Here is a 26,908-nt window from a genome sequence, read left to right as displayed (position 1 = left end):
ACTGGGTGGGGGCTCAAGCCGGTTTTGCACTGTACTGTTGAAAGGGAACCACTATGTACTGAAATCGGCCCTTGTTGCTGTCAACTCTGCCTCTCAGAAGGGTTACATTAGGGAAAAGTAAAATTTCTACAGGTTTAAAATTAATCAGCAACTGCCAGAGAGACACATCCTTTTTCTTCACATCTAGAGACTCATGGTTCCACTTTGTGTTCTAGGTTCTGCCCTGTGCTGGTTCACTACACTGCCATTCAGGCTCACTCTTGGCATCCCTCCAACACCTTTTCTCTATGTCACACTGTAAAGGGCGGTGGAGCTACAGGAAAACTGGGCTAATCATGTCTTATACATTCGGATACAGTTAGCAGTTGTGGATCAGCACTAGCGGCTATTTTAACCAGTTTTCATTTTTGTGGTGAGGCTGGCAAACCTCTCAAAATGGTACGGTAGGCAAGCAGGAGAAACTCTGACAAATCAGAGAGGAAAAAATCCTCTTCAGGGTTTACCCAGACTCAGTCCCAAAACTCTCCCTCTTGAGATGAGGCAAGTGGCTTTTGAGCCTTTGAGTTAAATAGAGTCTCACTGATTTAGAAGAATCCTTTACAGGCAGCTGGATTCCACTGTCTGGCCTTTTGGCAGCTAGAAGTGGCTGGAGAGCCAATAACTGATCTCCTCTTCCTCCTGTTTTAAATGTTCCTGGAAGGTTTTCTGGAAGCCCAATGGACTTTAGATCTGGTCCCTGCTCATTAACCCTTTCCTCCCAGCCCCAAACCCTAGGCTTGTTGGCCCAGGCCCTGGACACGCAGTATATACCCTGTCAGACAGCTAGGTGTGCTTCCGTATGGTCCTGAGCATCTAGGGAATCTGAAGGACTCTTCAGAGACCACTGCTAGGGACTTTTCTGATGCATATGCTTGAATAACTTTAAGGCTCAGTCATGAGAAATTTCTGGCACCTGGATCTTGACTCTCTAAATGGTATGAGTGACTTGTAATCTGTCCTTGACATCATCAAAAATGCAAATGTCTCGTGGCCTCATTAGAGAGCAAGATAGATAAGGTAATATCTTTTATTAGACCAACTTCAGTTGGTGAAAGAGACCCCTTTCAAGCTTATACAGAGTCCTTCTTCAGACCTTGTGGGTCTCATGTACATCTATACATTTGTCACATTATAACTACTTGGGCATTCTTGGTCTTAGTGTCTGAAAGCTGGCTGGGATAATGTGGCTTTGGGTTCCAATCATTTCTGTTACTCGGGGTAGCGCCCCACTGCGACCATAGTGGTTGGCACTGCTTTTGACTTGGAAGCATAAGACACCAATACTGATGATGTGATGAATACCTTCTTTAGAGCCTCAAAAAGCACAATCTTGTGGTTTCTTAGCCCCCCACAAATTAGTTTGAAGATGTTCAGAAAGAACTTGGATTTTTGAGGATAAATTGGGTATTAATTTGTTCCAAAACTCCATCATATTGAACAATTGCATTTTCTGATACTACTGTAGGGATTGAGTATTGCTGGATGTGCTCTCACTCCTCTTCATCAATCACATGCTCTAAGAAATATAGATGGGCTTCTTTTAACCTACATTTCTCTTTAATTTTAGTCCAGCATCCTCGAGTGCCTTCAAAATAGAGCTGGCGGAAAATGATGTGTTAGGAGAAATGTCAACATCTCAGCCGGTGAAATTTAATTGATACCAGCAATTCTGTAATAACATCAAACCTAATGATAAGGTGTATTGCAAAATGCTTTGACATACTTTCTTGTGTCCTGGGCATTACAAAATCATGAAGTGGCCTTTGAGCCACCTCTTGTTTTGTTCTTAGGTGAATGTTATGATTGTGGAAAATGTTGGAGGGGTACTGGCAATTCTAGATGTCTGAGTGCAGAGAGAGGCAAAATCTTTTCAGCTCTGTTAGGATATTCCTAGCTCCTGCACTTGTCAGGTACAACCAGCAATAGCACTAAACAAACAAGCAAAAAACAATTTTAGAAAGTTCTACTTGCCTGTAACATTAAGACTCAAGTTGTGCCTTTAATGAGGAGGCACAGTGCTGCTGCCAGCTCTGCTGAATGTCCACGTCTGGGAGGGTGCAGCATATTTTCCTTTGCATGTCCTGTCCATTCAGGTGGTCAGTACAAGTGACGGGGAAAGACTGCTTGTATTCTCCCTTTTTGTAGTCAGACCAAGGACAGAAACATTTTTATAAAGGGAACAAAGAACTAAGTGTGTGTGTGAATCCATTGGAGATCCCAGCCAGTTTAGCCAGATGCTAAACTATAGCTGAGCAGGAGGTGAGGGATTGCCTCAACCCCTCCTAAACTCCCGAATCCTGGGGCTGCCTGGTTACCAGGCTGGTTCTTGGAGTGAATTAGAGTCTCGGGGCACGTGTGGAGCTGTATTCTGCATGAAATCCCCTGTACAAGTAGCTGGGAAGGGGTTGGCATGGGAGTTACAATGGCAGTTCTCCACCACCCCACTTGAGGGTCACTCTACACAGGGGGAATCTTCATGTGGCTGGTTAGGCTGGCTCTGAGGCTGATTTGTAACTAGAGGCTCTGGCCCTATTTCTCTAAGCAAAGATTTTCAAACAGGACTATTGGGTGGGGAGGGGGATTTGATGGGGGAGGGGGAAATGCTAATCTGAGACATCTGTAAAGGGGCATGAATTCAGCAAGTACTTTGTACTCTCTTTCTGAAAATTCAGCCCCTTACTTTTGGACATGACAGAATGGAGGCACCCAAACCCATTTGTGACACAGTCCTGCACAACACAGCACTCTGACCACTGCAAATCCAGTTAGCTGCCCTGGAGCACACCTGAATATGGGAATTGTGCCCCAGTTGATAGACTGGGATGGATTGGAGAGAGTTAATTAGCTTTTTAACTCATTAGCCCAGAGGGTACAAAAGGCATGAGAACGGCCATACTGGATCAGGCAAAAGGTCCATCTAGCCCAGTATCCTGTCTTCTGACAGGGGCTGAGGCAATGCCCCAGAGAGAATGAACAGAACAGGTAATCACCAAGTGAGCCATCCCGTGTCGCCCATTCCCAGCTTCTGGCAAACAGAGGCTAGGGACACAATCCCTGTCCATCCTGGCTAATAGCCATTGATGGACCTATGCTCCATGAATTTATCTAGTTCTCTTTTGAACCCTGTACTAGTCTTGGCCTTCACAACATCCCCTGGCAAAGAGTCCCACAGGTTGACTGCGTTGTGTGAAGAAATACATCCTTTTGTTTGTTTTAAACCTGCTGCCTATTAATTTCATTTGGTGACCCCTGGTTCTTGTGTTATGAGAAGGAGTAAATAGCACTTCATTATTTACTTTCTCCACACCAGTCATGATTTTATAGACCTATCATATCCCTCCCTTAGTCGTCTCTTTTCCAAGCTGAAAAGTCCCAATCTTATTAATCTCTTCTCGTACAGAAGCTGTTCCATATCACTAATTGTTTTTGTTGTCCTTTTCTGAATCTTTTCCAATGCCATTATATCTTTTATGAGAAAGGGTGACCACATCTGCACGCAATATTCAAGAGGTGGGAATACCATGGTTTTATATAGAGGCAATATGATATTTTCTCTCTTATTATCTATCCCTTTCTTAATGATTGCTAACATTGTTCGCTTTTTTGACTGCCGCTGCACACTGAGTGGATGTTTTCAGAGAACTATCCAAATGACTTCAAGATCTTTCTTGAGTGGTAACAGCTAATTTAGACCCCCATCATTATATGTGTACAGGTGGGATTATGTTTTCCAATGTACATTACTTTGCATTTATCAACACTGAATTTCATCTGCCATGTTGTTGCCCAATCATCCAATTTTGTGAGATCCCTTTGTAACTCTTCGGCGTCTGCTTTGGACGTGACTATCTTGAATGGTTTTGTAGCATCTGAAAATTTGCCACCTCACTGTTTACCCCTTTTTCCAGATCATTTATGAATATGTTGAATAGTACTGGTCTCACTACAGACCCCTGGGGGACACCACTATTTATCCTTTTCCATTCTGGAAACTGACCATTTATTCCTACCCTTTGTTTCCTATTCTTTAACCAGTTACTGATCTATAAGGCTTACTTCGCTTAAGAGCCTTTGGGGAGGGAACCTGTCAAAGGCTTTCTGAAAATCTAAGTATGCTATATCCTATATCCACTGGATTCCATTGGTCCACATGCTTGTTGACCCCCTCAAAAAATTCTACTGTAGCTAAATCTGAAACAAAGACAGACTGAGCATGAAATGAAGCACAGAAATATCAAGAAACAGAAAGGGAAATGTACAAAAATGAAAAGTGGAGGGAAGAGAAATATAAATGTATCCTGAGAGGTGCAACAACCAACCAAGTTAACGCTGGCTGCTCCAGGAAGAATTAAAACAATGAAGCAGGGGAAAATATTTTGGAAAAACACTTGGGGAGGCCTAGAGAAATTTCTAAAGCTAAGAGTGTAGAGGGCAACATTTCTGCCCTGATCGGTTCAGCTCATTGTGTGAGCTACTGGGACTATTTCTTTTAATGTACCAGGTAGAAATGACTTTTTTCTTTTGGAGCGGACAGTTTGAATTCCTTTTCATATGCTAAATGTATCTGGCTGGTGGCTGCAGTATCTCTGTGAGAATGTGATCTACTGGTTATCAGAGAGGGCTGGAAATTCAGACTTCTGAGTTTAAGTCCCAGCTCTGCCACAGACCACTGCTAAAAGTGCATGTGAATGAGAGAATGCAATATATTTTTCTTGCATGTCTGGTCAACTCTGGTGGTCAGTGCAATCGAGGGAGAATGGCTGCCTGTATTCTCCCTTTCCCTCCTGTAATCATACATTCTCTGTGATCTGGAGCAAGTTCGTTTATTCATCAGGAAATGGATCTATTTCTCCTCTTCCAATGGGTCTTATGAGATTTTGCTAAATAATGTTTGGCAAGTGAGTTGACATGCTCATTTGCAAGGTGCAGTCTTCAGGAGAGATAACGAATTAATTATTATACGGACTTGACCACAGAGTGGTAAAGAAGCTCAACACAGTAAAAGAAAAAAAAGTGAGGAAGAGGAGCCTGAATTAACCACATGCCGCAATGGCCTCAGCACCCTCATGCTATGCAGATCTTGTTTACCTTAGCTGCAGACTTATAAGAACCTGAAATTGGGATGGAACGTCTTCTGCCCTTGTCTTGCCAATGCTGTTCAAGTCTGGTGTACTCAACACCCATAAAAAGATTATTTTGTCTGATTCAATGCTCCTGAAAAGTATCCCCTGCCCTGAGGGAATCCTCAGTTAATGAACATTGTTGACCTTAAATTGTGATTCATTGCTTGAGTGTACTACTCTACATCTAGTTGAAGAGATTGCTGAGCAGAGGTCCCAGGTTCCCTTGCATGTGCGGTTGAATTAAGCACTTAATGACGTAGAATTTTTTCTACCTTGCCTCTGGTTTCTTAAATACTAGAGCTTCTAACATAGTGGCCCTGAAGTGAACCACTGTACTGAGACTAGAAAACATTCCTTACCTTCTGTGTTCAGAATTCTGTGTATCTGCCAGGACATATTCTGCTCTCCATTATCCACACCCACTATTTCAGTAACAGATCAGACAGCTTGGCTCTTGTTTTGTCCCTGGAGAAAGTCTAAGTCTAACACTGAGAAAAATCCAATGGAGTATTATGATGCAGTGGTAGCTGCACCATGATTATGGTTCCATTAAAGAATTTCATTTTGATATTAGAAAGAATGGAGCATATCAGGAGTCTTTGAAAGTTTGATTATAATATTTGGCTAATTACAGATTATTTGGTGTATTTACTGTGCAATGTGAAATTCTGGAAAGTTCATAATAAGCTACTGAAAAATAGATAGTGGGCAACTTCTGTCCCCCTGGGGAGTGTCTTTTCTTTGTGCTCATCTAGCAGAAAGATCAGATTTCAGCTATGGTCAAAAATTTCATGTATCATTGTTCCTATAACAGAGATTCCCAGAATTCTTTTTTTAGGGAAGTGCATAGCTTTTAAAGGAAGATACTTTAAAGTGGTAACAGCAAACTTGTTTGCCAGTCTGAAGCGGCCCAATTTCAAATTGATGGTATAAAACATTGTCACTCTCTACATCCAGAGAAGATACAAATATGAGAAAGACTCTTAGCAAATACCTCTGTTATTCAGAAGAAAGCTCTCTGAGAGATAAGAGAAAAGACTGGCCACTCAAACTCACCTATAAGTGCTGTTTTAAATTCCTATGCAATTCACTACCCTTATTTTGGAGTAAGGCTAGGAACACTTATCTAGAAAATAGTGACAGAAGATCTTCCAGACAACCTCCACCACATCTATTTTTGGAACAAAGAGCTTATTACAAGGTCACTGGAGGCACAGAACCCAGCTTTTTGCTATGACAAAGCCTTGTCTTAGCTACTGCACCACACTGACTATCATCATGACTAAGTCTGTTTTGGTTATCTCTAACAATACAAACCACATACCTCTCCCAGAGCCAGCGAGAGAAACCCAGACACTGGATCCCCAGTACTGTACTGCTGACTAATAAATACTTGTGTAACCCTCTGCGGACGTGTCTCCAGAAAAGTTGGTCAGAAAATGTATTTATTTTTTTCCCCCATAAGAAAACTTTGACAAAAGGGAAGAGAAATTCATTTTTATCACAACTTTCCACAGAAAACTTCAAGATTTTGTTCAAAACCTAAAATGTTTGATTCCGAAATGCTTATATGGTGCCTGACAGGTGTTGTAGTTTGGCTGCCTTGTTTTCCTCTTTAGTTTGGAATCCCTATTTGGACTGGATCTTTTATGAAATACCATGGTCTCTCTTCTTAGTGAGGGAGGCCACGCATCACGGGAGTCACATGATTGCGGAATATCATGAGAGATGTAGTCCATTTGAGGAGCATATACAGTATATATTTCCAACTTTTAACTCTGACTAAACATGGAGAATAGAGTGCTTCACAATTTCTAACTACGTAAAGTCTTTGGAGAAATGGAAGTACTGTAAATAAATCACAGTATATTTCTGCTCTTTGTAAAGAGTTGAGAAATGACAACAAGACGACAGAATTATAGTTAGAAATATATTTCAGGTCATTAATTAGTAACATTACAGTAATTATAATGATATTTTAAACATGGAAAGTAGAGTTGCTGAAAAAGATTGGAATATTTCTTGACAGTCAATTATTTGACAATTCCCCACCTGTATATTTTCTAGATTTTAAGACATTGTGTTGCTGTTTAAAAATTTGCTTACAGCAACCTTAAATGAACATAAATGTAATTTTATTTCCATGAATCATTATTGGGGTTTTGAGAAAAGACTTGCTTAGAAGGGAATTTGAGAGGTCTTTTTTTGATGAAAGATTCCAGTGCATCATACTTCAGTTTAGCTTGTTTTCAGGAATTATGATAACATATATTGCCAAGCTACGTCTACTGGGTGTGGGGGGACATACAGGAGTCATAAGGTCTAATCCAATCCCCATAAAAGTCATGGAGAAGATTCCTCCAGACTTCAGTGAGTTTTGGATTGGGCCAATAGTACAGGGCAGCAGAGCACTCTACATTTTAGAAAGGTTATGCACCAAACTAACATAAGAAAAAATTCTGCCCTCAGAGGTTTCCATACAAGAATGTGATTTCACTCCTAGCTTACTTCAGTATTATGCAATCATAATGGCATTGAAACTAAGAGTTATATCTGTGTCAAACTGAAGTAACTGAATTGTGAGTCAAGCCATATATTGAAAAATGGTAGGTGATTTGTGTGCACAGCCAGCCAGTGAAATGTGCAATGATTCGTTTGACTTCTAAGCTAAATAGCAATAAAATAGATATGTATTTGGTTAACTGTAGTCTCTGAAAATTATTACACAATGACTACTCTGAATAATTATCATCAAGAAAGAAAGCAGATAATCAGGACGGATTTTTTTGCTAGGAAACTTTAAAAGAAGCCATCACACACATTTAAAATTAAGTCAAAACTCAATAGATGTCCCCTCCTTCCAGCCTAGTTTATGTTTTAATGCTTGTCTACATAAACCTCCCGCAGATTTTTAAACTATGGAAACTGTCAGGAAATCAGTTATACAAAGATGCCATTTTTGCTTTATTCAAGAAAAATACACATTTAATACAGAAAAATACTATGAGGAGGAAGGGGCACTGAGCATATGCAATACATAGTATTATGGAAATATTTACACTAAGAGTCCTGCAATTCTATGTCCTCTTCATTCACTGTAGGCTTCCATTGTCCACAAAGGTGTCAGATCATGTTGGCGATGGCATGTTCTGCTGATCTGTGGGTTTTTAGATAGGATCTCTGCATGTGGGTAGATGGATTTTTTTCACACCATATATTGGGAGGAATTGCTGCAATTTTTGAAGGAGTGGAAGTCAAAATCCAGGACCAACTTTCCTCTGTCCCTAAAAAATAAACCGTGGAGGTAGCATACTGGGCTAAGTCAATGCTAGTATGTTTTATGGGGCAATCACTGTATTTAAATGAATACAGTTAAAATGTATGCCTGGGCAGGGAGTGGGAAAGCTTACAGAACTCTGTCACTATCAGAATGGCCTAATACTTGACTGGGGAAGGAGTGAGAATTATTGGCTGAATTGCCACTAGAAATGTGATAGATGCAGGTTTGGAATATTTTTTTAAGGTGAGCTTTAAACATCTCGCCAGCAAAAGCATAGATCACTGGGTTCAGGCAGCAGTGGATGAAGGAGATTGATTCGGTCAGCTGCAGGGCCAGCACAAGCCTTTGGCTTGTCTCACAGTCATTGATGATGTGCAAGTTCTGCAGAGAGTCTAGAAAAAGCACAATGTTGAAGGGAGCCCAGAAAAGGAAAAAGATGACCACGATGATGAAAATCAGCTTGATGGCTTTGATCTTGTTCCGGTTTTTGCAGCTCTGCAGATTTTTTAGGATGTGAGAGTAGCAGTAAATGAGGATGCTGAGTGGGATCAAAAGGCCCAAGATGTTGACTTCAAACTGAGTGAAAAATCGCCAGGTCTCTTGGCCTGGAGGATATTTGGGGATACACTCGAGAGACTGTTCAATTTCCACTTCTTGGTTAAATACCACATTTGGTATGGCAGCCAAACCAGCCGTCATCCACAGGAGTAGGCTTATAATTATGCCACAGGTGGCTGTTCGAACTCTCATCGCATAGACAGCGTGAACGATTGCTATGTACCTGTCTATGCTCATGAGGGTTATAAAGAAAATGCTACTGTAAAAGCCTATGTAATAAATGCCAGCTATCATTTTACACACTGCATTTCCGAAAATCCATTCTTCTGAAGCATAGTGAGCTTGAAATGGGAGGGGGACAACAAAAAGCAGATCAGAGATTGCAAGGTTGAGCAAGCACACATCGGTCATGGTGGTGACTTTCTTCCTGGTCAAAAGTACACATATGAGCAAGGCATTTCCCACCAGGCAGAAGAGAAACACCAGGCAGTAAACTATTGGAAGAAACAGTGATTTAAACCTGCTGAAACCATTGCCTTCACTGCAAGGAGAGGTACCTTCAACATACACATAGTTATATTCTGTGGCATTTGAGAAAAGGCTTGTAAGAGTCATCTTTAAGACCTGTGCACAAAAAAGAGATAATTAATTGATTATGGGTATAGAAGGGTTGCAGAAGACCGCATTTTGCCATTGTTACTCACGCTGAATGAAATCAATGTGTCTGCTTGAGGAATAAGGTCCCAATCAGTGTAAAGGCTTGTCTAAACACAAAATTATGCCATTTTAACTAAACTGGTTAGATAAAGCAGTGTGCACCTTTTATGTGGTGTCCCATAACAGTCAATCAGCATGTTATGTACAGAGAATCTCTTTCCAAAAAATAAAGATCTATTTTCATGCAAAGATCTTTAGTTAAAAATAATAAGGAATGAATTTATGTCATCTAACCTAAGTCTCTGTTATAATTCCAACATAATTAACTTCTCATTCTATAATTATGTTTAATATTTATAAAGCAATAGACTTATGTAGAACAAATATGACGTGAAATAATATATAAATATAATTCATCTGATTCTGATCTCATTTACACCCATATAATCCAAGACCAATTTGAGTAGGAGATGCAGGTGCTCAGCATCTCTGAAGTTTAAACTATTGTAATACTGCTGATACCCTCTTCTCATCTTTGACTTTGAAAATTCATTGATTTTTTTGAAGAATCTCTTCTCCCTTCTCCATCTCAGTTGGCTTAACAATCAAGTAGAAAAAGCATCGCTTTCTAGGTTATCTAGAGACAAGTATCTCTCAAGGTGTGTCTCCCCCTTGTCAACTATAGTTAGTTAACTACAGTTAAGATGACAGTATATTTAATATAGATGGATTTTACCTTTGACTAAGGAGGCAGGACTTTGTTTGGTATCTGTTCTACTATGTCGTCTTCCTCTCTTGGTCACAGATGTGTCCAAATTGTCTTTTCCCTTTGTGATGGAGAATGATGAGTGTTTGTGATGTATAGACTCCCAACAGCTACAGAATAAGTATGGAGGCAAAACTGCCAGTTCAAGAGATAGTATAAGATAGACGAGTAAACAGGAAAAGGTGAACACGAAAGGATTTATAAATAGTTTCTGTGAGAAGGTATCAACCTCACACTCTCTGAAGTGAATAGGTCTACGCATGTGAACAGGTGCTCTCCAGTGTGTGCAAGGATTGCACAATTGACTGTCTTGCCTTTAGCAAAAAACAAATTGCTATGGCACCTCCATAATAAAAACTAAGGCCCCTTAAAACCTATGCCAGGGACAAGTAGTGTCAATGTACTGCAGGTGTAAATTGGTGTAGCTCTGTTGAAGTCAATGGAATTACACCAGTTTAGAGCAGTTGAAGACCTGGCATGTAATTTCCAAAAAATATATTTGGTTTCTATCTTGTGACTGATATCAGCCAACATGCTAGATCTAGCCAAATACTGTTTTACGTTCCTGCCTATTAGTGACATACAAACTTGTTTCAATGAGAAATTAAATCACACACACCTACACATCTCTTCAACCACTTTTGAAAACTCAGTTTTATTTAAAGCTGAAAGATTTGCTTATTTGTTTGAGTACATCTTGGTGCATGCAGTCCTTGTGGTTTGGGACAAAATACTGGTCCAACTGGAATCAGGAATGGCTTCAAATTATGATTGTTTTATATAGTGCTGTAAAGATGTATGGGACTTAACAAACCAAATAAACACACTCTGTTCATCCACAGATCTCAAAGGTGAGTAAGTATCATTCTCTCTGTTTTACTGTGAGCATAGAGGTGAAATGTCTTCCCTAAGTGGTCAAGTGAGAGGTAGAGCCGGAAGAAGTAGTATTAATTTATATGATGGTAACATCCAGAGGCCCAAGTGGAGATCGCTGGTATGCGCTGCACAAACACATACTGAAAAACTGTCCCCAAACCCTACAATCTAAACAGATAAGATGGACAAAGTGGAAACAGGCACAGAAGTGACATGATTTGCTAAAGATCACACCATATGTCAATGGCAGAGCCAGGAGCAGAAACCCAGTTTCCTATTTCACAGTGCATGGTGCTATCTACTGGGCCATTCTGGTTTCAGTAGGTGCCCCTTCCCAAGATCTTATAATCTAACACAGACAACACTCACCATCACCAAAAATAAACTAAAAACCAGAATCCACAGGGTACAGATGAGGTAGGCTGGAGGCTAGTAGGAGATAAGAATAGAAAGATGTAATGGAAGAAATGGGTCTGAAGGAAGAGAGAAAGGGTATTTGAAATAAGGCACGTGAGGTTAATTGTTTCTAGGTGGCAGTGTGAAATAAGGCATAAAGCTGAAGATAGACAAAGACATGATAAAAGACTAGTGGGAAGAGGTGATGGGGGTAAGCAGAGGAAATACAAGGGAGGGAACAAATGAGGGCAGAGCTGTACGGTGGAGTGAAATTATGCAGGACTGGAAGATCAGGACAAAAAGCATGAACCTGCTGTGTTAAAAGAGAGGATGCTACTCAAATAGTTGCAGAGTGCCAGGGGAGGAAGATGACTCTAGCAGTTGCATTTTGGATAGACTGGGGTTGGCGAGCGGTGAGATGTGAAGAGATCAGGGAGGAGAAAGTTACAGTAAGAAATCCAAAAAAGTTTTAGGCATGGTGTGATGGAGTTCACTTAGGAGACACTTTTGAAAATGGGACTTAGGTTTTTTTAAAAACTAACCCTCTGTGTACAGGGAGAGAGGAATTAAAGGTGACAGAGTATGTGACATTGGGAACTAGAGAGGAGAGTGATGTTATCGAGAGGAGAGGAGGAGGATTAGGAAGAAAAACAAGCAATTCAACTTTGGAAGAGTAGAGTTTTTGATAGCAGAGAGTCAAGTGGAGCTGTGAGACTAGACACAGCTAGAGACTGGGGTGGAGACTAGAGCTGGGTGACATTTTTTGGCTGAAACAGCTTTAGACAAAAAATGCAGGCTTGGTGACATCAAAAAGTTTTGTGAATTCGTCTTGGTTTTTTCAAATAGTTCATGGTTTAAAACAAAACTTTTCTTTTTGAAATACAACATTTTGATTTTTCTGATCTGAAACAACTTTTTGTTTTGAAATTTCCTACAATTTTCTTTAAAAAAACCCAAGCTCCAGGATCTTAAATGCATGAAACATTTCATTTCAGATTGGATGAAATGTTTCATTCGACCCAAAATGATTTTCTTTTCATTTTCTTTTATAAAATTGCCAATGAATCAAAACTATCAGTTATTCCACTCCAGTAGAGAGGTAGATTTGGGAATCGTTGGCATATAGGTGGTAATTAAAACTGTGGGGGCAGATGGAAGTCACCAGGGAGAGAATATCATGGGAGAACAGGAGAAAGGGATGCTGCCGTGCATTTACCATGCTGTTTCTAATGAGGCCAAGAGTGGACAAAAATGTGTTAATCCACAAGCCAGTAAGCAGAGGTGGGAAGAATAAGCAGTAACTGAGAATACCATGGTATTTGGTATACTCCCACTTTAATTACAAGGAACTTGGGGGAGGGATAGCTCAGTGGTTTGAGCATTGGCCTGTTAAACCCAGCATTGTAAGCTCAATCCTTGAGGGGGGTTTAGAGCTCTGAGGCAAAAAAAAAAAAAAAAAAAATGTCAGGGACAGTACTTGGTCCTGCTAGTGAAGGCAGGGGACTGGACTCAATGATCTTTCAAGGTCCCTTCCAGCTCTATGAGTTAGGTGTATTTCCATTTATTATTATAATGCTGAAGTATTCCAAAGTAAATTTTTCAGGGAGGTAAACATTAGAGGTCAGATCCTCAGCTGCTGTAAGTCAGTTGAGCTCATTGTAATTACTGGAGCTACACCCATTTACACAAGTTGAGGATCTAGCCATGGGCTGAGATTCTGTCCCTAGAATTGTAATGACACCCACCTAGAGTAACTGAATGCCAGTGCTGACCACAAAATGAGAACAGCTGCTGCAAAAAGGGGTTGTCTTTGTAAAAAGACTCTTAACCCTCTTCTTCCTACACAATGATCTAGAAGAGATTTGTTTTGTCACAAAAAGGACATTGTGGTCTTGACAGCAGATATTTTCAAGTCTGTCTCTGACCTCAAGGACAATTACCTCATAAACTCTTAGCTACACTGTCTAGCAATGGTATTTATAAGGCACCTCTCACTTGGATACTGTAGAACATCCCCAGGCTCTTTTTTGGCAGCAACTGGGGAGAGATTAAAATAAAAAATAAAATTAGACAACTGTCTTTATATGAGGTTTACCAGTCAGTTGCTAAATATACCCTGAATCAGCTTGCTACTGAGCAATCAACTAGAAAACAACAGATATGTTTGCTTTGAGCTGTTGCCTGGCTTCCATTGGTTTCCAAAGACTGCTATTCCAATTGAGCCATGCCAGTCTCACCCAAGAACAAAATCCCCTCTGCCATTACTGGCACTGTATTTATGACAGTTGGTTACTAAAAATGAGGCACTTTCACTCTTACAGGTCCCAGAGCTGTGCCGGGTGCTTTATAGTTCAAATAGTCCCTGAGAGTTCACGCTCTAATCTTAGAAGTGGTTTGAGAAGCTGAGGTGAGAAACCATAATGTGGGAATGAGATGAGGAAAGACTAGAGTTATAGCAGTAAGAACACATGTTTCTGCCACGCAGTGATGTGCTCTTCTTGATGATTCAGTTAATACATAAATTAAAAGAATAATTGCCATTATTATTGACTCACTTCTTGTGAGCCTTGCCAAAAAATGGGTCTGCGATGCTGATTTGTGTGAGAAGAGGGGAGTGGTTTGATGGATCAGAAATGGCAGGACATTCCAGGTGTGGGCAGCAGTGTGAAAGAAGACAGATACATGTGAGAGAGATGGACAAACAGGGATTGAGGCTAGAGCTGAGGAGCTGGGGGGGGCATGATAGAAGACGAGGTTGGCTATAGAGGATGTGGAAAGTGAAGGCCAAAAGTTTAAACTAGATGTGGTGAAGAGGGTGATGATGTGGTCTGTAGATTTCTGGATGAGGAAGACAAATTTAGGGGCTGCATTTTGCTGAGCCATTGCCTATCTATGGCTAACAGGGCAATGGATGAGCTCTCTCAGCTGTCAAGGTCTAGGCACAGTGTTTGTATCGATTTAACTATCTCAATTAGGGCTGTGATTTTTCTACAGAAATAGATAAATCAGTGCAACTCCTAGTGTGGATGAAGTTCTATCAATATAAAGACGCTTTATTCCACTTCTTTTACTGGAATAAGTTATACCCTTATAACTGCATCTATGCTAAGGGGCTTGAACCACTTTAATTACATGAGTATAATTAAAGCAGTACAAGTTTTGTGTTTATACCAGCCCTTAAGTACTCCCGCTACTACCCCTGTGCAGCAGCAGCTCGCTGCACCAAAAATGATTTACTCCAGGTATTCCTCAAATGCACATTATTGAGAACATTCAAAACAAGCAGCTGGTAGGGCTGTTAATGTTTGGATCCCCTGATGTTGCATCACATATAGCTATTCGCTGCAGACAACAAACAACACAGGGATCCTACATGTGTTGACATCAGTGGCTTTACCCATTGTCTTAATGTCACAGAACCTCATGCAAATTTTACCAGAAACTAATACATTGCAAAGATTCTAGCCCAGTTATTCTTAACATCTGAAATCCTTTCTTCATACTACATGATGTAACTAGTGGGGTCTCACAGAGGTCAGATACTACTCAATATTTTCATAAATGACTTTGATAACAGGGTGGAGAGCATACTTATGACATCAAGCTGGGAGGGGTTGCAAGTAGGACTGTCAATTAATTGCAGTTAATGCACGTGATTAACTCAAAAAAATTAATCACAATTAAAACAATGAATCACGATTAATTGCACTGTTAAACAATAGAATAACAATTGAAATTTATTAAATATTTTTGGATGTTTTTCTACATTTTCAAATACGTGTTTCAATTACAACACAGAATACAAAGTGTACAGTGCTCACTTTGTTTTTTTTATTACAAATATTTGCACTATAAAAAGAATAACCAAAAGAAATGGTATTTTTCAGTTCATCTCATACAAGTACTGTAGTGCAATCTCTTTATCATGAAAGTGCAGCTTACAAATATAGATTTTTTTATTACATAACTGCACTCAAAAACAATATAAAACTTTAGAGCCTACAAGTCCACTCAGTCCTACTTCTTGTTCAGTCAATCGCTAAGAGAAACAAGTTTGTTTACATTTATGGGAGATAATGCTGTCCACTTCTTAATAACAATGTCACCTGAAGGTGAGAACAGGTGTTTGCATGGCACAGTTGTAGCTGGTGTCACAAGATATTTATGTGCCAGATGTGTTTAAAAATTCGTATGCCTCTTCATGGTTCGGCCATTGTTCTAGAGGACATACTTCCATGCTGATGACGCTCATTTAAAAAATAATGCATTAATTAAATTTGTGACTGAACTCCTTATGGGAGAATTGTGTGTCTCCTGTTCTGTTTTACCCGCATTCTGCCATATATTTCATATTATAGCAGTCTTGGATGATGATCCAGCACGTTGTTCATTTTAAGAACACTTTCACTGCAGATTTGACAAAATGCAAAGAAAGTACCAGTGTGAGATTTCTAAAGATAGCTACAGCACTTGACCCAAGATTTAAAAATCTGAAGTGCCTTCCAAAATCTGATCGGGACAAGGTGTGCAGCATGCTTTCAGAAGTCTTAAAAGAGCAACACTCTGAAGTGGAAACTACAGAATGCAAACCACCAAAAAAGAAAATCAACCTTCTGCTGGTGGCATCTGACTCAGATGATTAAAATGAACTTACGTTGGTCCACACTGCTTTGGATTGTTATCGAGGAGAACCCATCATCAGCACGGTTGGATGTCCTCTGGATTGGTGGTTGAAGCATCAAGGGACAAATGAATCTTTAGTGCATCTGGCATGTAAATATCTTGCGACACCGGCTACAAGAGTGCCATGTGAACACCTATTCTCACATTCAGGAGATATTGTAAACAAGAAGCAGGCAGCATTATCTTCTGCAAATGTAAACAAACTTGTTTGACCGATTGGCTGAACAAGCAGTAGGACTGACTGGATTTGTAGACTCTAAATTTTTACAATTTTTTAGTTTTGAATGTAGGGTTTTTTGTACATAATTCTACATTTGTAAGTTCAACATTCATGATAAAGAGATTGCATTTCAGTGCTTGTGCTAGGTGACTAGAAAAATACTATTTCTTTTGTTTTTTACAGTGCAAATATTTGTAATAAAAATAAATATCAAGTGAGCACTGTACATTTTGTTTTCTGTGGTGTAATTGAAATCAATATATTTGAAAATGTAGAAAACAGCCAAAAGCTATTTAAATGGTATTCTATTATTAACAGTGCAATTAATTGCGTGATTAACCAAGATTAATTTTTTTTATTACCTGACAGCCCTAGTTGCAAGCACTTTGGAGGACAGGATTAGAATACAAAATGACCTTCAAAAATTAGAGAATTGGTCTGAAATCAACACAATGATATTTAATAAAGACACGTGCAAAATACTACAGTTAGGAAGGCAAAATTGAATGCACAACTACAAAATGGGGAATAACTGGGTAGTCATCAGTGCTATAGAAAAAGGATCTGGGGGTTATAGTGGCTCACAAATTGCATGATTCAGCAATGTGAGACAGTTGTCAAAAAAGTTGATATTATTCTGGGGTGTATTAACTGACGTGTCATATGTAAGGCCTTGTCTAAACTGGCAAGTTTTTGCACTAAAAGCAGCTTTTTGTGCTGAAACCACAGAGGTGTACACACTGCAAAGCCACTTTTTGCACTGAAACTCCTCAGCTGCAGTGCTGCAAAAATACCACCCTAATGAGCGGTATAAGATTTTTTGTGCTGAGGCTTCAGCGTCGCAGTGCCAGTTTAGATACTCTGGTTGATTTCAGCGCTGCTTTGGCATCTGGGAGTGTCCCACAGTGCCCGTCCTGACCACTCTGGTCAGTGGTTTTAACTCTGCTGGTTTGCCCCCAGGTGATCAACCGTCCACCATAGGTGCTGGAACTAGGCGGTGCTGGGGTGCTGCTGCATTCCCTGGCTTGAAGTGATTTCCATTATATACAGGGTTTACAGTTCAGTTCAATAGCTCTCAGCACCCCCACTATACACATTGTTCCAGCACCCCTGTTGTCCGTCCCAGCCCTTTAAAGCCTCAGGAATTTTGAAATTCCCCTTCCAGTTTGCTTGGCAACACGTGGAGTGGTCTCATCACATCTTCCCAGGTGACCACGGCAGCTCCATGTACCAAATAATCTCCCGCTTGGAGCAATGCTGAGCTGTTTGATCTCATCGGCATTTGGGAAGAGGAGGCTGTCCAGTCCCAGCTGCACTCTAGCCATAGGAATTACAATACCTATGACCTGACTGCACACAGCTTGTGCTAAAAGGGATATGACTGGAACATGCTGCAGTGCAGGGCCAAGGTCAAGGAGTTGAGGAAATCCTACCACAAGGAGTGGGAGGCAAACCATCGCTCCGGTGCTGTGCCCAGACCTGCCATTTTTACAAGGAGTTGGACACTGTCTTGGGTGGTGACCCCACATCCATCGCTAAGACCACCATGATACTTTGGTGGGTCTGGATCCAATGGAAAGTAGACCTAGCCACAAGGAGGAAGTCATCGATGAAGAGGTGGAGGCTGAAGACGATTCGGAGCGCCATGAGCCAGGAGCTCTTCTCCACTCCAGAGATGTCGAGCCAGTCACAGCTGTCACTGTCTGGCGAGCCAGAAGCAGGAGAGGAGACCCCTGGTAAGTGGCTTTGGTTTTGTGAAGTGCTGAAGTGGGTTGTGGACAGAGAATTGTAGTAGGCTGGCTTGTTTCTGTGTGTTGTACATTTCCCCACACAGCTAGGCAGTACGGTGGAACAGCGAGTTGATGGACTCCGTTATTTCAACGGAACCCTCCACAGAAATATCTAGGAAACTTTTCTGGAGGTACTCGGCAATCCTCTGCCACAGGTTCCTGGGTAGAGGTGCTTTGTTCCTTGCCCCATTGAGAGAGATTTTCCTGTGCCACTCTGCAATTACTTGGGCAGGGACCATCACTGCACACAGGCGAGCAGCATAGGGACAATGATGAAAGCCTCAAGCGTATAGCAGATGCATCCTTGCTTCCCTGCTCACCCTCAGTAGCAACATAGCTTCCAAAGTGACTACCACCTGTGGAAAACGTTGGGAAAGTTATTGAGTGTTGGTCCCCCTACCAATAGTGTTGGCTTCCCCTAAGAGCCACGTGGCCTGTTCACATTGCTTTTCTGTAATAAACAAGTCCCCTACCAAGTGTTCAATTACCATTCTTGGTGTCTTCTGGCTCATATGTGCTTGCCTAAGGTCACCAAGAAAGTGATAAGTGTGTTACCTGTGGTGTTTTTTAATGCACTGTATCACTGCTCTATGTTTAACTAACAATAGTGCTTCTGTTAATTGTTGCTTTAGGGCTTCAGAGAAATGACCTTGGGAAGCCAGCCTCCCACCCCGGCAGAGCGTCTCCGTAGGATTAGAAAGCAGCCAAGGTGGAGCAGGGAGGATCTGCTCCAGGATGTGATGCTGCACGCAGCAGCAGAAAAAATAGACCTGAAGGAGTGGAGGGACAGTGAGAAGTGGAACAGAAAAGAAAACGAGGCGCTCCATAAGGAAGTGACAGAGCGGGTGATAACTGTCCTGAACACCAAACGGACATGCTGAAGTCCCTCATCACACTCCAGACTGAGCATATGCGTGCCTGCCCTCCCCTTCAGCAAATTCACAACTCATTCCCATGCCCTTCCCAAACTCCTCCAACACATTCCTATCAGCTTGCTGGCTTGTCTCACTATCCTCTACACTCCAACCTTATGACAGTTTTTCAAATGAACGCTGGACTTATACAAACCTATGACCATTACCCAGCCCCTCCCTTGTACCTCACCGTCTGTGTGTATGTGTGTGTGTGCGCGTGTCTCTGTGTTTCTGTCATTAAATCTTTATTTGTTTCTTTGAAAGCAAGGATACCTTATGGCTTCAACAAGTCAACAGGAAGTTTTATTACATCATTACATTGAATCACAAACCTAAACAATTACAATTGCTTCCTAGCATAGCAGACACTATTAACATTGCAGTCCCAAGCATAGCAACAAACATCACTGGTTTTCATCTTTGAAGTGTTGCCTCAAGGCATCCCTGATTCTTATGGCACCATGCTGCACCCCCACAATAGCCCTGGTGTCTGGATGCTCAAATTCAGCTGACAGGCATTCTGCCTCAGTGGTCCAACCCTGAGTGAACTTTTTGCCCTTCCCTTCACAAACATTATGTCGCATATAGCATGGGAATATTTTCATCATTCAGGTCTAGCCAGGCATCGCCAGCACACTTTCAATCAGCCAAAGGCATATGCAACAGTCATTCTGCATCTACTCAGTCTGTTGTTGAACCACTTCTTACTACTGTGCATGTTCCCCGTGTACGGCTTCATGAGCCATGGCATTAAGGGGTATGCATGGCCTCCTAGGATCAGTTTGGGCATTTCGACTTCCCCTATGGTGATCTTCTGGTCTGGAAAGAAGGTCCCTGCTTGCAGCTTCCTGTACAAGACAGGAAGCTGCAAGATACGTGCATCATGAACCTTTCTGGACCAGATACGTGCATCATGAACCTTTCTGGACCAGCCTATGTTAATGGCCATGAAACGCCCACAGTCATCCACAAGTGCCTGCAGAGCCATGGAGAAGTACTCCTTCCAATTAATGTACTCAGTCACAAGGTGGTCTGGTGCCAGAATTGAAATATACATGCCATTTATTGCCCCTTCACAGTTAGGGAAACCCATATCTGCAAAGCCATCCATAATCTCATGCACGCTGCCAAAGGTCATGGTCTTTTGCAGCAGGATGCGATTAATGACTCAGCACACTTACATTAACATAGCCCCAATGGTCAACTTTCCCATTCCAAACTGCTTCATGACTAACTGTAGCAGTCTGGAGTCTCCAGCTTCCATACTGCAATCTCCATGCACTTCTCCACTGAGAGGGCAGCTCTCATTCAGGTGTCTTGCGCCGCAGGCCTGGGGTGAGTTCCATGAAAGTGGCTAGCCACATCCAAAAGCTCTGCAGCCACTGCTCATCATCCCAGGCCTGCGTAAAGATCCAATCCTACCACTCAGTGCTTGTTTCCTCAGCCCAAAAGCAACTGTGGTCAGCAGCTCCATGAATACCACAAGCAATCTCTTGTTGTAGCTGCTTGCCATGGCAAACCTGCAGTCAGGCAACTGTGCCTGCCATAGCATTTGTAATTTCAGGAATAACTCCACTGCCACTTGTGAAGAGTTAGTGAGAGCCAGCAGAACACTGGAGAGCAGTACAGGATCCATTCCCTGCAGATGGATGTGGCGGAGCAAGCAAAAAACAAGGGACATTGAAAATGGTGTGAACCGCAGGCGGAAGCACAAGAAATGCTGGAATGGAAAGTGGTGCATCACAGGGCATTGGGCACAGACACATGATGTGCCACAACCCCTTCCACCTTCCCACAAGACTCAGTGGCAGAAGGGGGAGAGCTGTGCTGTGGGATAGCTGCCCACAATGCACTGCTCTGTCAATGAAAGTGCTGCAAGTGTGAACACACTATTGCGCCAATGGAAGACAGTGTGAACACACAATGGTGGTTTTCTTTCAGCGCTTTCTCATCAGCGATGAAACTCTCAGCGAAAAAACTCTGCCAGTGTAAACATAACCTCTGACACAGGAGGTAATTGTCTCACCCTGCTCAGCACTGTTGAGTCCTCTACTGCAGTATTATGTCCGGTTTCATGTGACACACTTTAGGAAAAGTGGATAAATGGGAGACAGTCCAGTGGAGAGCAGCAAAAATAATGAAAACTTTAGAAAATCTGACCTATGAAGAAAGGTTTAAAAAAAACTGGTCATGTTTAGTGTTGAGAAAAGAAGATTTAGGGGGACCTGACAACAGTCTTCAACTATATTAATGTCTTTTACAAAGAGGATAGTGATCAATTCTTCTCCATGACCACTGAAGGTAGGACAAGAAGCAACCAACTTAATCTGCAGCAAGAGAAGTTTAAACATTAGGAAAAACTTTCCAATTTAACCACTGGAGCAGGCTTCCAAAGGAGGTTGTGGAATCCCCATCATCGAAGGTTTTTAAGAATGGATTAGACAAACACCTGTCAGGGATGGCCTGCATATACTTGGTCCTGCCTGAACACAGGGGGCTGGACTAAAAGCTCTTGAGGTCCCTTTCAATCCTTCATAGCTATTATCCTATAAGTAGCCATACAAAATGCTGTCATATGACTCTAAGCTACAGGTCTGAATAGGCTGTGTATGGAGTCATTATGGACCGCTAAGTACAGAAAAAAAAATTGAACCTTCATCTTTCCACAAAAGGTCTGAGTTTTTTCTTATCAGATTCCAGCCTTTCAAATGTGCTGGCTTTGAGCTACACTCTAGAAACCAGGGAGAATTCCTCCCAAAGCTCATACTTGGGTGATGTGGCTCTGCACTCTGCCAACATAAGGATGTGCCTTAAAGGTGCTTAGCACCTTGCAGGATCAAAGCCTTTTTGAGGCTCAGTTTCCCAGTCCTTAAAATGGAGATCTAGACTCCTAGAGTATCTCATGTATGTCATGACATCTAGGGCTTCAGGCCAGGTGCAGAGAGCTCTCAATTTCTACTGCAGTCAACAAGAGTGGAGAGCACTCAACACCTTTCTGCATCAGGCCATTAATAACACTGCAGTCAAGTTTTCAGATGCAATCAGTCATTTTGTGTCACCATGTTTTTGTGCACAACTTATGACACCTAACACCTGATTTCTATTTAGATTGCCAGTGGCAGCTGTGAGTCTTCAACAGCTCTGAAAATAAGATCCTAGGAGTCTCAAGCTGCACTCTCCAAAAATGAAGGCTTGCAAAATTACTGACAGCTTCTGAAAATGTTGGCCCTGAAGGTTAGTAAAGTGCTCAGAGACTCTCAGCTGAAAAGCCTTATGGACGTTTTTTGCTGTTTTCTGAACAGTTAAATACTTTCAACCCTGATTTCACAATTGGTGGCTTGACAGTTTCCTTTCTGATATGAACTTGTGCGATCACCACGCTTCTGCCGTGACTCACCGTTGGCCACCCAGACTGAGTTTACTGTGAAGTTTTTCAACACTTTTTCTATCTTGCACATTTCCTGAAAGAACTGGTAGAAAATGTGTTTCCTGAAAATGTAGTAAGTAAGAAAGAATGGCTAAAAACCCCCCATAAAAACTGCAAAACAAGCACAACTATCCTGCAACTTCCTGTTTAGAGATTCAGCAAGTGCCTCCTTATATCTTATACTTAGAAGAAAGTTGGTGATTTTAATTGTGTTCATGGCTCACGTAAAGGTATTTGGTATTTTTATTCCAACCAAGATGGGGCTCCATTGAGCTAGGGGCTGTGCATACATAAGCCCCAGAGAGTTTACAGCCTAGACAGAGAAGGCAGACAAATGCTGGGGGAAAGAAGTCTTATTATCATCTCCATTTTACATGAGAAACTGAGGCCAAGAGAGATTAAGGATGAATTCTAAGGAATAATTTCATTGATTTAAAGGGAGGGCTGCCACTAAGCTCCCTGATCAGCTTTGACAATCACAACCCAAACGGCTTGACCTAGGTTGCATACAAAGTCTGTGACAGAGCTGGGATTTGAACTGCCCTCTGCTGAGTAAGCGGCCAATACTTTAACCACAAAGACCAGCATTCCTCTGGTTCAAATAATGGTTTTACAGATTAAAATCTTGATATTTCCTTTGATGATTTAATCAGTCCCCACAGCTTCATTTGCAGATTTCCACAGTAACTGTCTTAGGCAGGAAGGCTTTCTGGGCAGAGCACAGTTTTGTTTCTGGCTCAGACAGCGGGCACACTAGACTGAACATTATATTTTATCATGTCAGTGTTTCTTTAAAGAGAGTAAATATGCCAAGGCCAGTAATTAAATATGATACCCCCAACTGCAGTCATCCAAGACTGTCCAAGCATTTTACAAACAGTTAATGCATTTAGCCTCCCAATATCCCTGTGAGAGACAGAAGAATTATCCATTTTTACAGAGGGGGAAACTGAGGCACAGAGACATGATGTGATTTGCTCTAGGTCACACAGACCATCACCGGCTGAGTCTGAGCCCACAACAAGCACAACATGGAGGAAAAAAGACAGAAATATGCATTTAAGAGTAAATCTTACCTCAGGGGAAGGTCTTAAGGGGTTGTGCAAGAGGACGTGCTTCCTCTCCATAGTCTGGAGCCCAGTTCCATGGGAGCCTCAGGAATGCTGTCAGATAGGGATACTGGGTGGGATGAGGTAAGGGGGTCCATTATTAGACAGATCCTCCAGGTCTCCTTCCTGTGGAGATGTAGGGGTGCTGGGACTGTGAAGGCTTCTTCAGTGTAGGCTGTGGCAAAGCTTTCCTTGCCCCAGTGGAGATCCTCAGCACCCAGCCACACTACTAGGGATGAGAACTTCAAGGATAATTTGTGCATCTGGGTATGTCTGCACTGCAGAGTGCTTCCCAATGCGGGCTGACAGACACACTAGCTTTGCTTGAGCTAGCACCCTAAAATCAGCGGTGTGGCCAGAGCAGCACAGGCAGCCGCTCAGGCTAGCCACCTATCCAGCGTGTTGGGCAGGACTGTACTCAAGTGGCTAGCTGGCGCCGCTGCCCGTGCCACACTGCTGTTTTTAGCACTCTAGTTGGAGCTGAGCTAGTGCATCTATCCACACTGGGAAGCACACTCCCAGCTGCTGTGTAGACATACCCGTAATGTCAGCTCTACACTTTCACTTCCACACTATTACGGTGATGGAGATTATCTAGATAAACTCTGTGAAAGGCAGTGGTTAGTCTTCAGTCCTCAGCACTATCCTATCCATTGTGAGGGCTCTGAAAAAGGCCTGGAGTGTGATTTAAATGAGAGATCAGCTTGAATCTGTTCTGAAAAAAATCAAGCTCAATGAGAAGTTTTTATGGCAACCAAGGATGTTGGAGAAAAAGATTAAAATGACTACAGAATGAAGATACAGTAGTTATATTTTCTCAATTCCAAATTTAGATTGAAGTTTTCCTATTGTGTGACAGTATCATACTAAATTTGACATCCTTTCAGACTCAAGTGGGTGATCTTAATGTTCAAAAACATGGACACTGAAGCCTGAAAGTTTGGAACTTGATTTGAACTTTCTCCAAGGTCCTGAGATAGTTTAAACTTATCCAAAAGCTCTTTCTTTATCTGCTGGCCTCTAGAGAATCCAGTCAGAACTGATATATGTGAACCTTTCCAGGTGCTGATACATCTCCGGAGGTTGTTACAATCTGAGTGAATTTCTGTAGTCACTTCACACTATTCTTAGTTCCTAGAGGAGCTGCAGTTTCCCTTCCTAATGGAATTACATACAGTCTCTGGCCCACAATGATATATAAACTTACTACAGAGACAATGTGTGTGAGGCATTGGGCCAGCTTCAGCTGGAGATGGAGACAAGCTTTTGAGCTACACAGAGCTGTGGAAATCTTGAGAAAAAGCTTCAAAACTCAAAAGCTTGCTTCTCTCACCAACAAAACTAAATTTGGCAAAAATCTGAGGGAAAAATGTTGAAATTTTAATAAAGAACATTGTTTTAACTGGGTTTTAGGGTTAATATAGAGTTCCCTGACTGAGTTATTCAATGTTTTTCACTGTACAGATGGGAAGAAAGCAAAGGATGTTGTAAGCGTCACATGGTTTGGCAACAACCACCACAACTATGTTTAAATATTGTTAATGTTTGTAGTGTGGACAGGGCATTCAGACAACGTTTTTTCTTATTCACAGATGGCGTTAAGAAATTAAGGAAAATAGACAAATAAGAATTTGTTTGATTAGACTGATGGGGCAAGAGCAACATTTCAGTTAAAGTTGATGTTTGGTTTCACAATTTAATTTAAAGTGCACAGATAAACCGAGAAACATACAGGAAGTAATCTGTGGTAACTGAGTTAGTTCCCACTAAAAGATGACTAAGGCCTTGTCAATGCTTTAAGTTACAGCATTTTACCTTTAAATCGGTTTTAAAACAGACAATTAAACCAGTGCAAAATTCTTCAAGGACACAAAATTTGATTTAAATCTGGTTTATATTGATTTAGCTTAATTTGATAAGGAATAAGAAATGATGCTGAGCTAATTTTATATGAACTAGTTCAAAATGAATTAACAATGTATACAAGAATGTAAAAGTAGGATTTTTAACTGATTTAACTAAAACAGTTTAAAAATTAAAAAAAAAATCACACTTTTAGTTAAACAGAGAAGACTTTGGGTATGTCTACAGTATGAAATTAGATTGATTTAATAGAAGTCAATTTTTTAGAAATCAATTTGATGCAGTTGATTGTGTGTGTCCCTACTAAACGCATTAAGTCGGCCATGTGCTTCCACAATACCGAGGCTAGCGTCGACTTTCGGAGTGTTGCACTGCAGTAGCTATTCCACAGTTCCTGCAGTTTCCGTCGCCCATTGGAATTCTGGGTTGAGCTCCCAGTGCCTGATGGGGCAAAAACATTGTTGTGGGTGGTTCTGGGTACATGTCGTCAGGCCTTCCTCCGTCCGTGAAAGCAACGGTAAAAAATTGTTTCTTGCCTTTTTTCCTGGGTTACCCATGCAGATGACATACCACGGCAAGCATGGAGCCTGCTCAGCTCACTGTCATCGTATGTCTCCTACGTGCTGCTGGCAGACGCGGTACTGCAGTGCTAAACAGCAGCATCCCCTTGCCTTGCCTTGCGGATGGCAGGCGGTGCAATACGAGTGCTAACAGTCATCTTCGTCCCCTGGGTGCTCCTGGCCAACCTTGGTTATGTTGGTCAGGGGCGCCTGGGCAGACATGGATGTTCCTGGTTGGCCTCAGTGAGGTCAGTCGGAGGTGCCTGGACAAAAATGGGAATGACTCCAGATCATTCTTGTCTTTAAGTTTTGTCTAATGGAGATTCAATCCCGCCTGGACTATCATGCCAACTGGAGGCATCTGCCTCAGGCTGCTCTCCCAGTCAGCAGCACCATGCAATCACACCTACCCCAGCCTACCACTTGCTCCCATGGCTCATGAAGCCTGGACAGTAATAAGGAGCAGTTCAACTATAAGCTGAGCAAGTGCATAATGGTGGTAGAATGTGGCTTTGGACATTTAAAAGCTCACTGGTGCTGTTTACTGACTCGGATAGACCTCAGCAAAACCGATATACCCATCATTATTACTGCTTGCTGTGTGGTCCACAATATCTGTGAGAGTAAGGGGGAGATGTTTATGGTGG

At 41.7% G+C, this 26,908-nt stretch overlaps 1 protein-coding gene and 1 long non-coding RNA gene across 2 annotated transcripts in view; one reads left to right on the top strand and one right to left on the bottom strand.

The window, feature by feature from the left end:
* The window catches only part of LOC142046333 (uncharacterized), a 277,336-nt gene that overhangs the window by 208,173 nt on the left and 42,255 nt on the right, over positions 1–26,908 (top strand). The window lies entirely within an intron of this gene.
* On the bottom strand, positions 7,938–10,428 carry LOC116838168 (C-C chemokine receptor type 8-like). Its single transcript, XM_032803193.2, has 2 exons — positions 10,394–10,428; positions 7,938–9,624 (listed from the first exon to the last, which is right to left on the bottom strand). The coding sequence occupies exon 2, from the start codon at positions 9,613–9,615 to the stop codon at positions 8,569–8,571; it is 1,047 nt and encodes a 348-aa protein (XP_032659084.1). The 5' UTR covers positions 9,616–9,624; positions 10,394–10,428; the 3' UTR covers positions 7,938–8,568.

This window comes from Chelonoidis abingdonii, chromosome 2, assembly GCF_003597395.2.
Source record: "Chelonoidis abingdonii isolate Lonesome George chromosome 2, CheloAbing_2.0, whole genome shotgun sequence".
In the NCBI taxonomy this organism is placed as follows: domain Eukaryota; kingdom Metazoa; phylum Chordata; order Testudines; family Testudinidae; genus Chelonoidis; species Chelonoidis abingdonii.
This window is presented reverse-complemented; position numbering and strand designations above follow the sequence as displayed.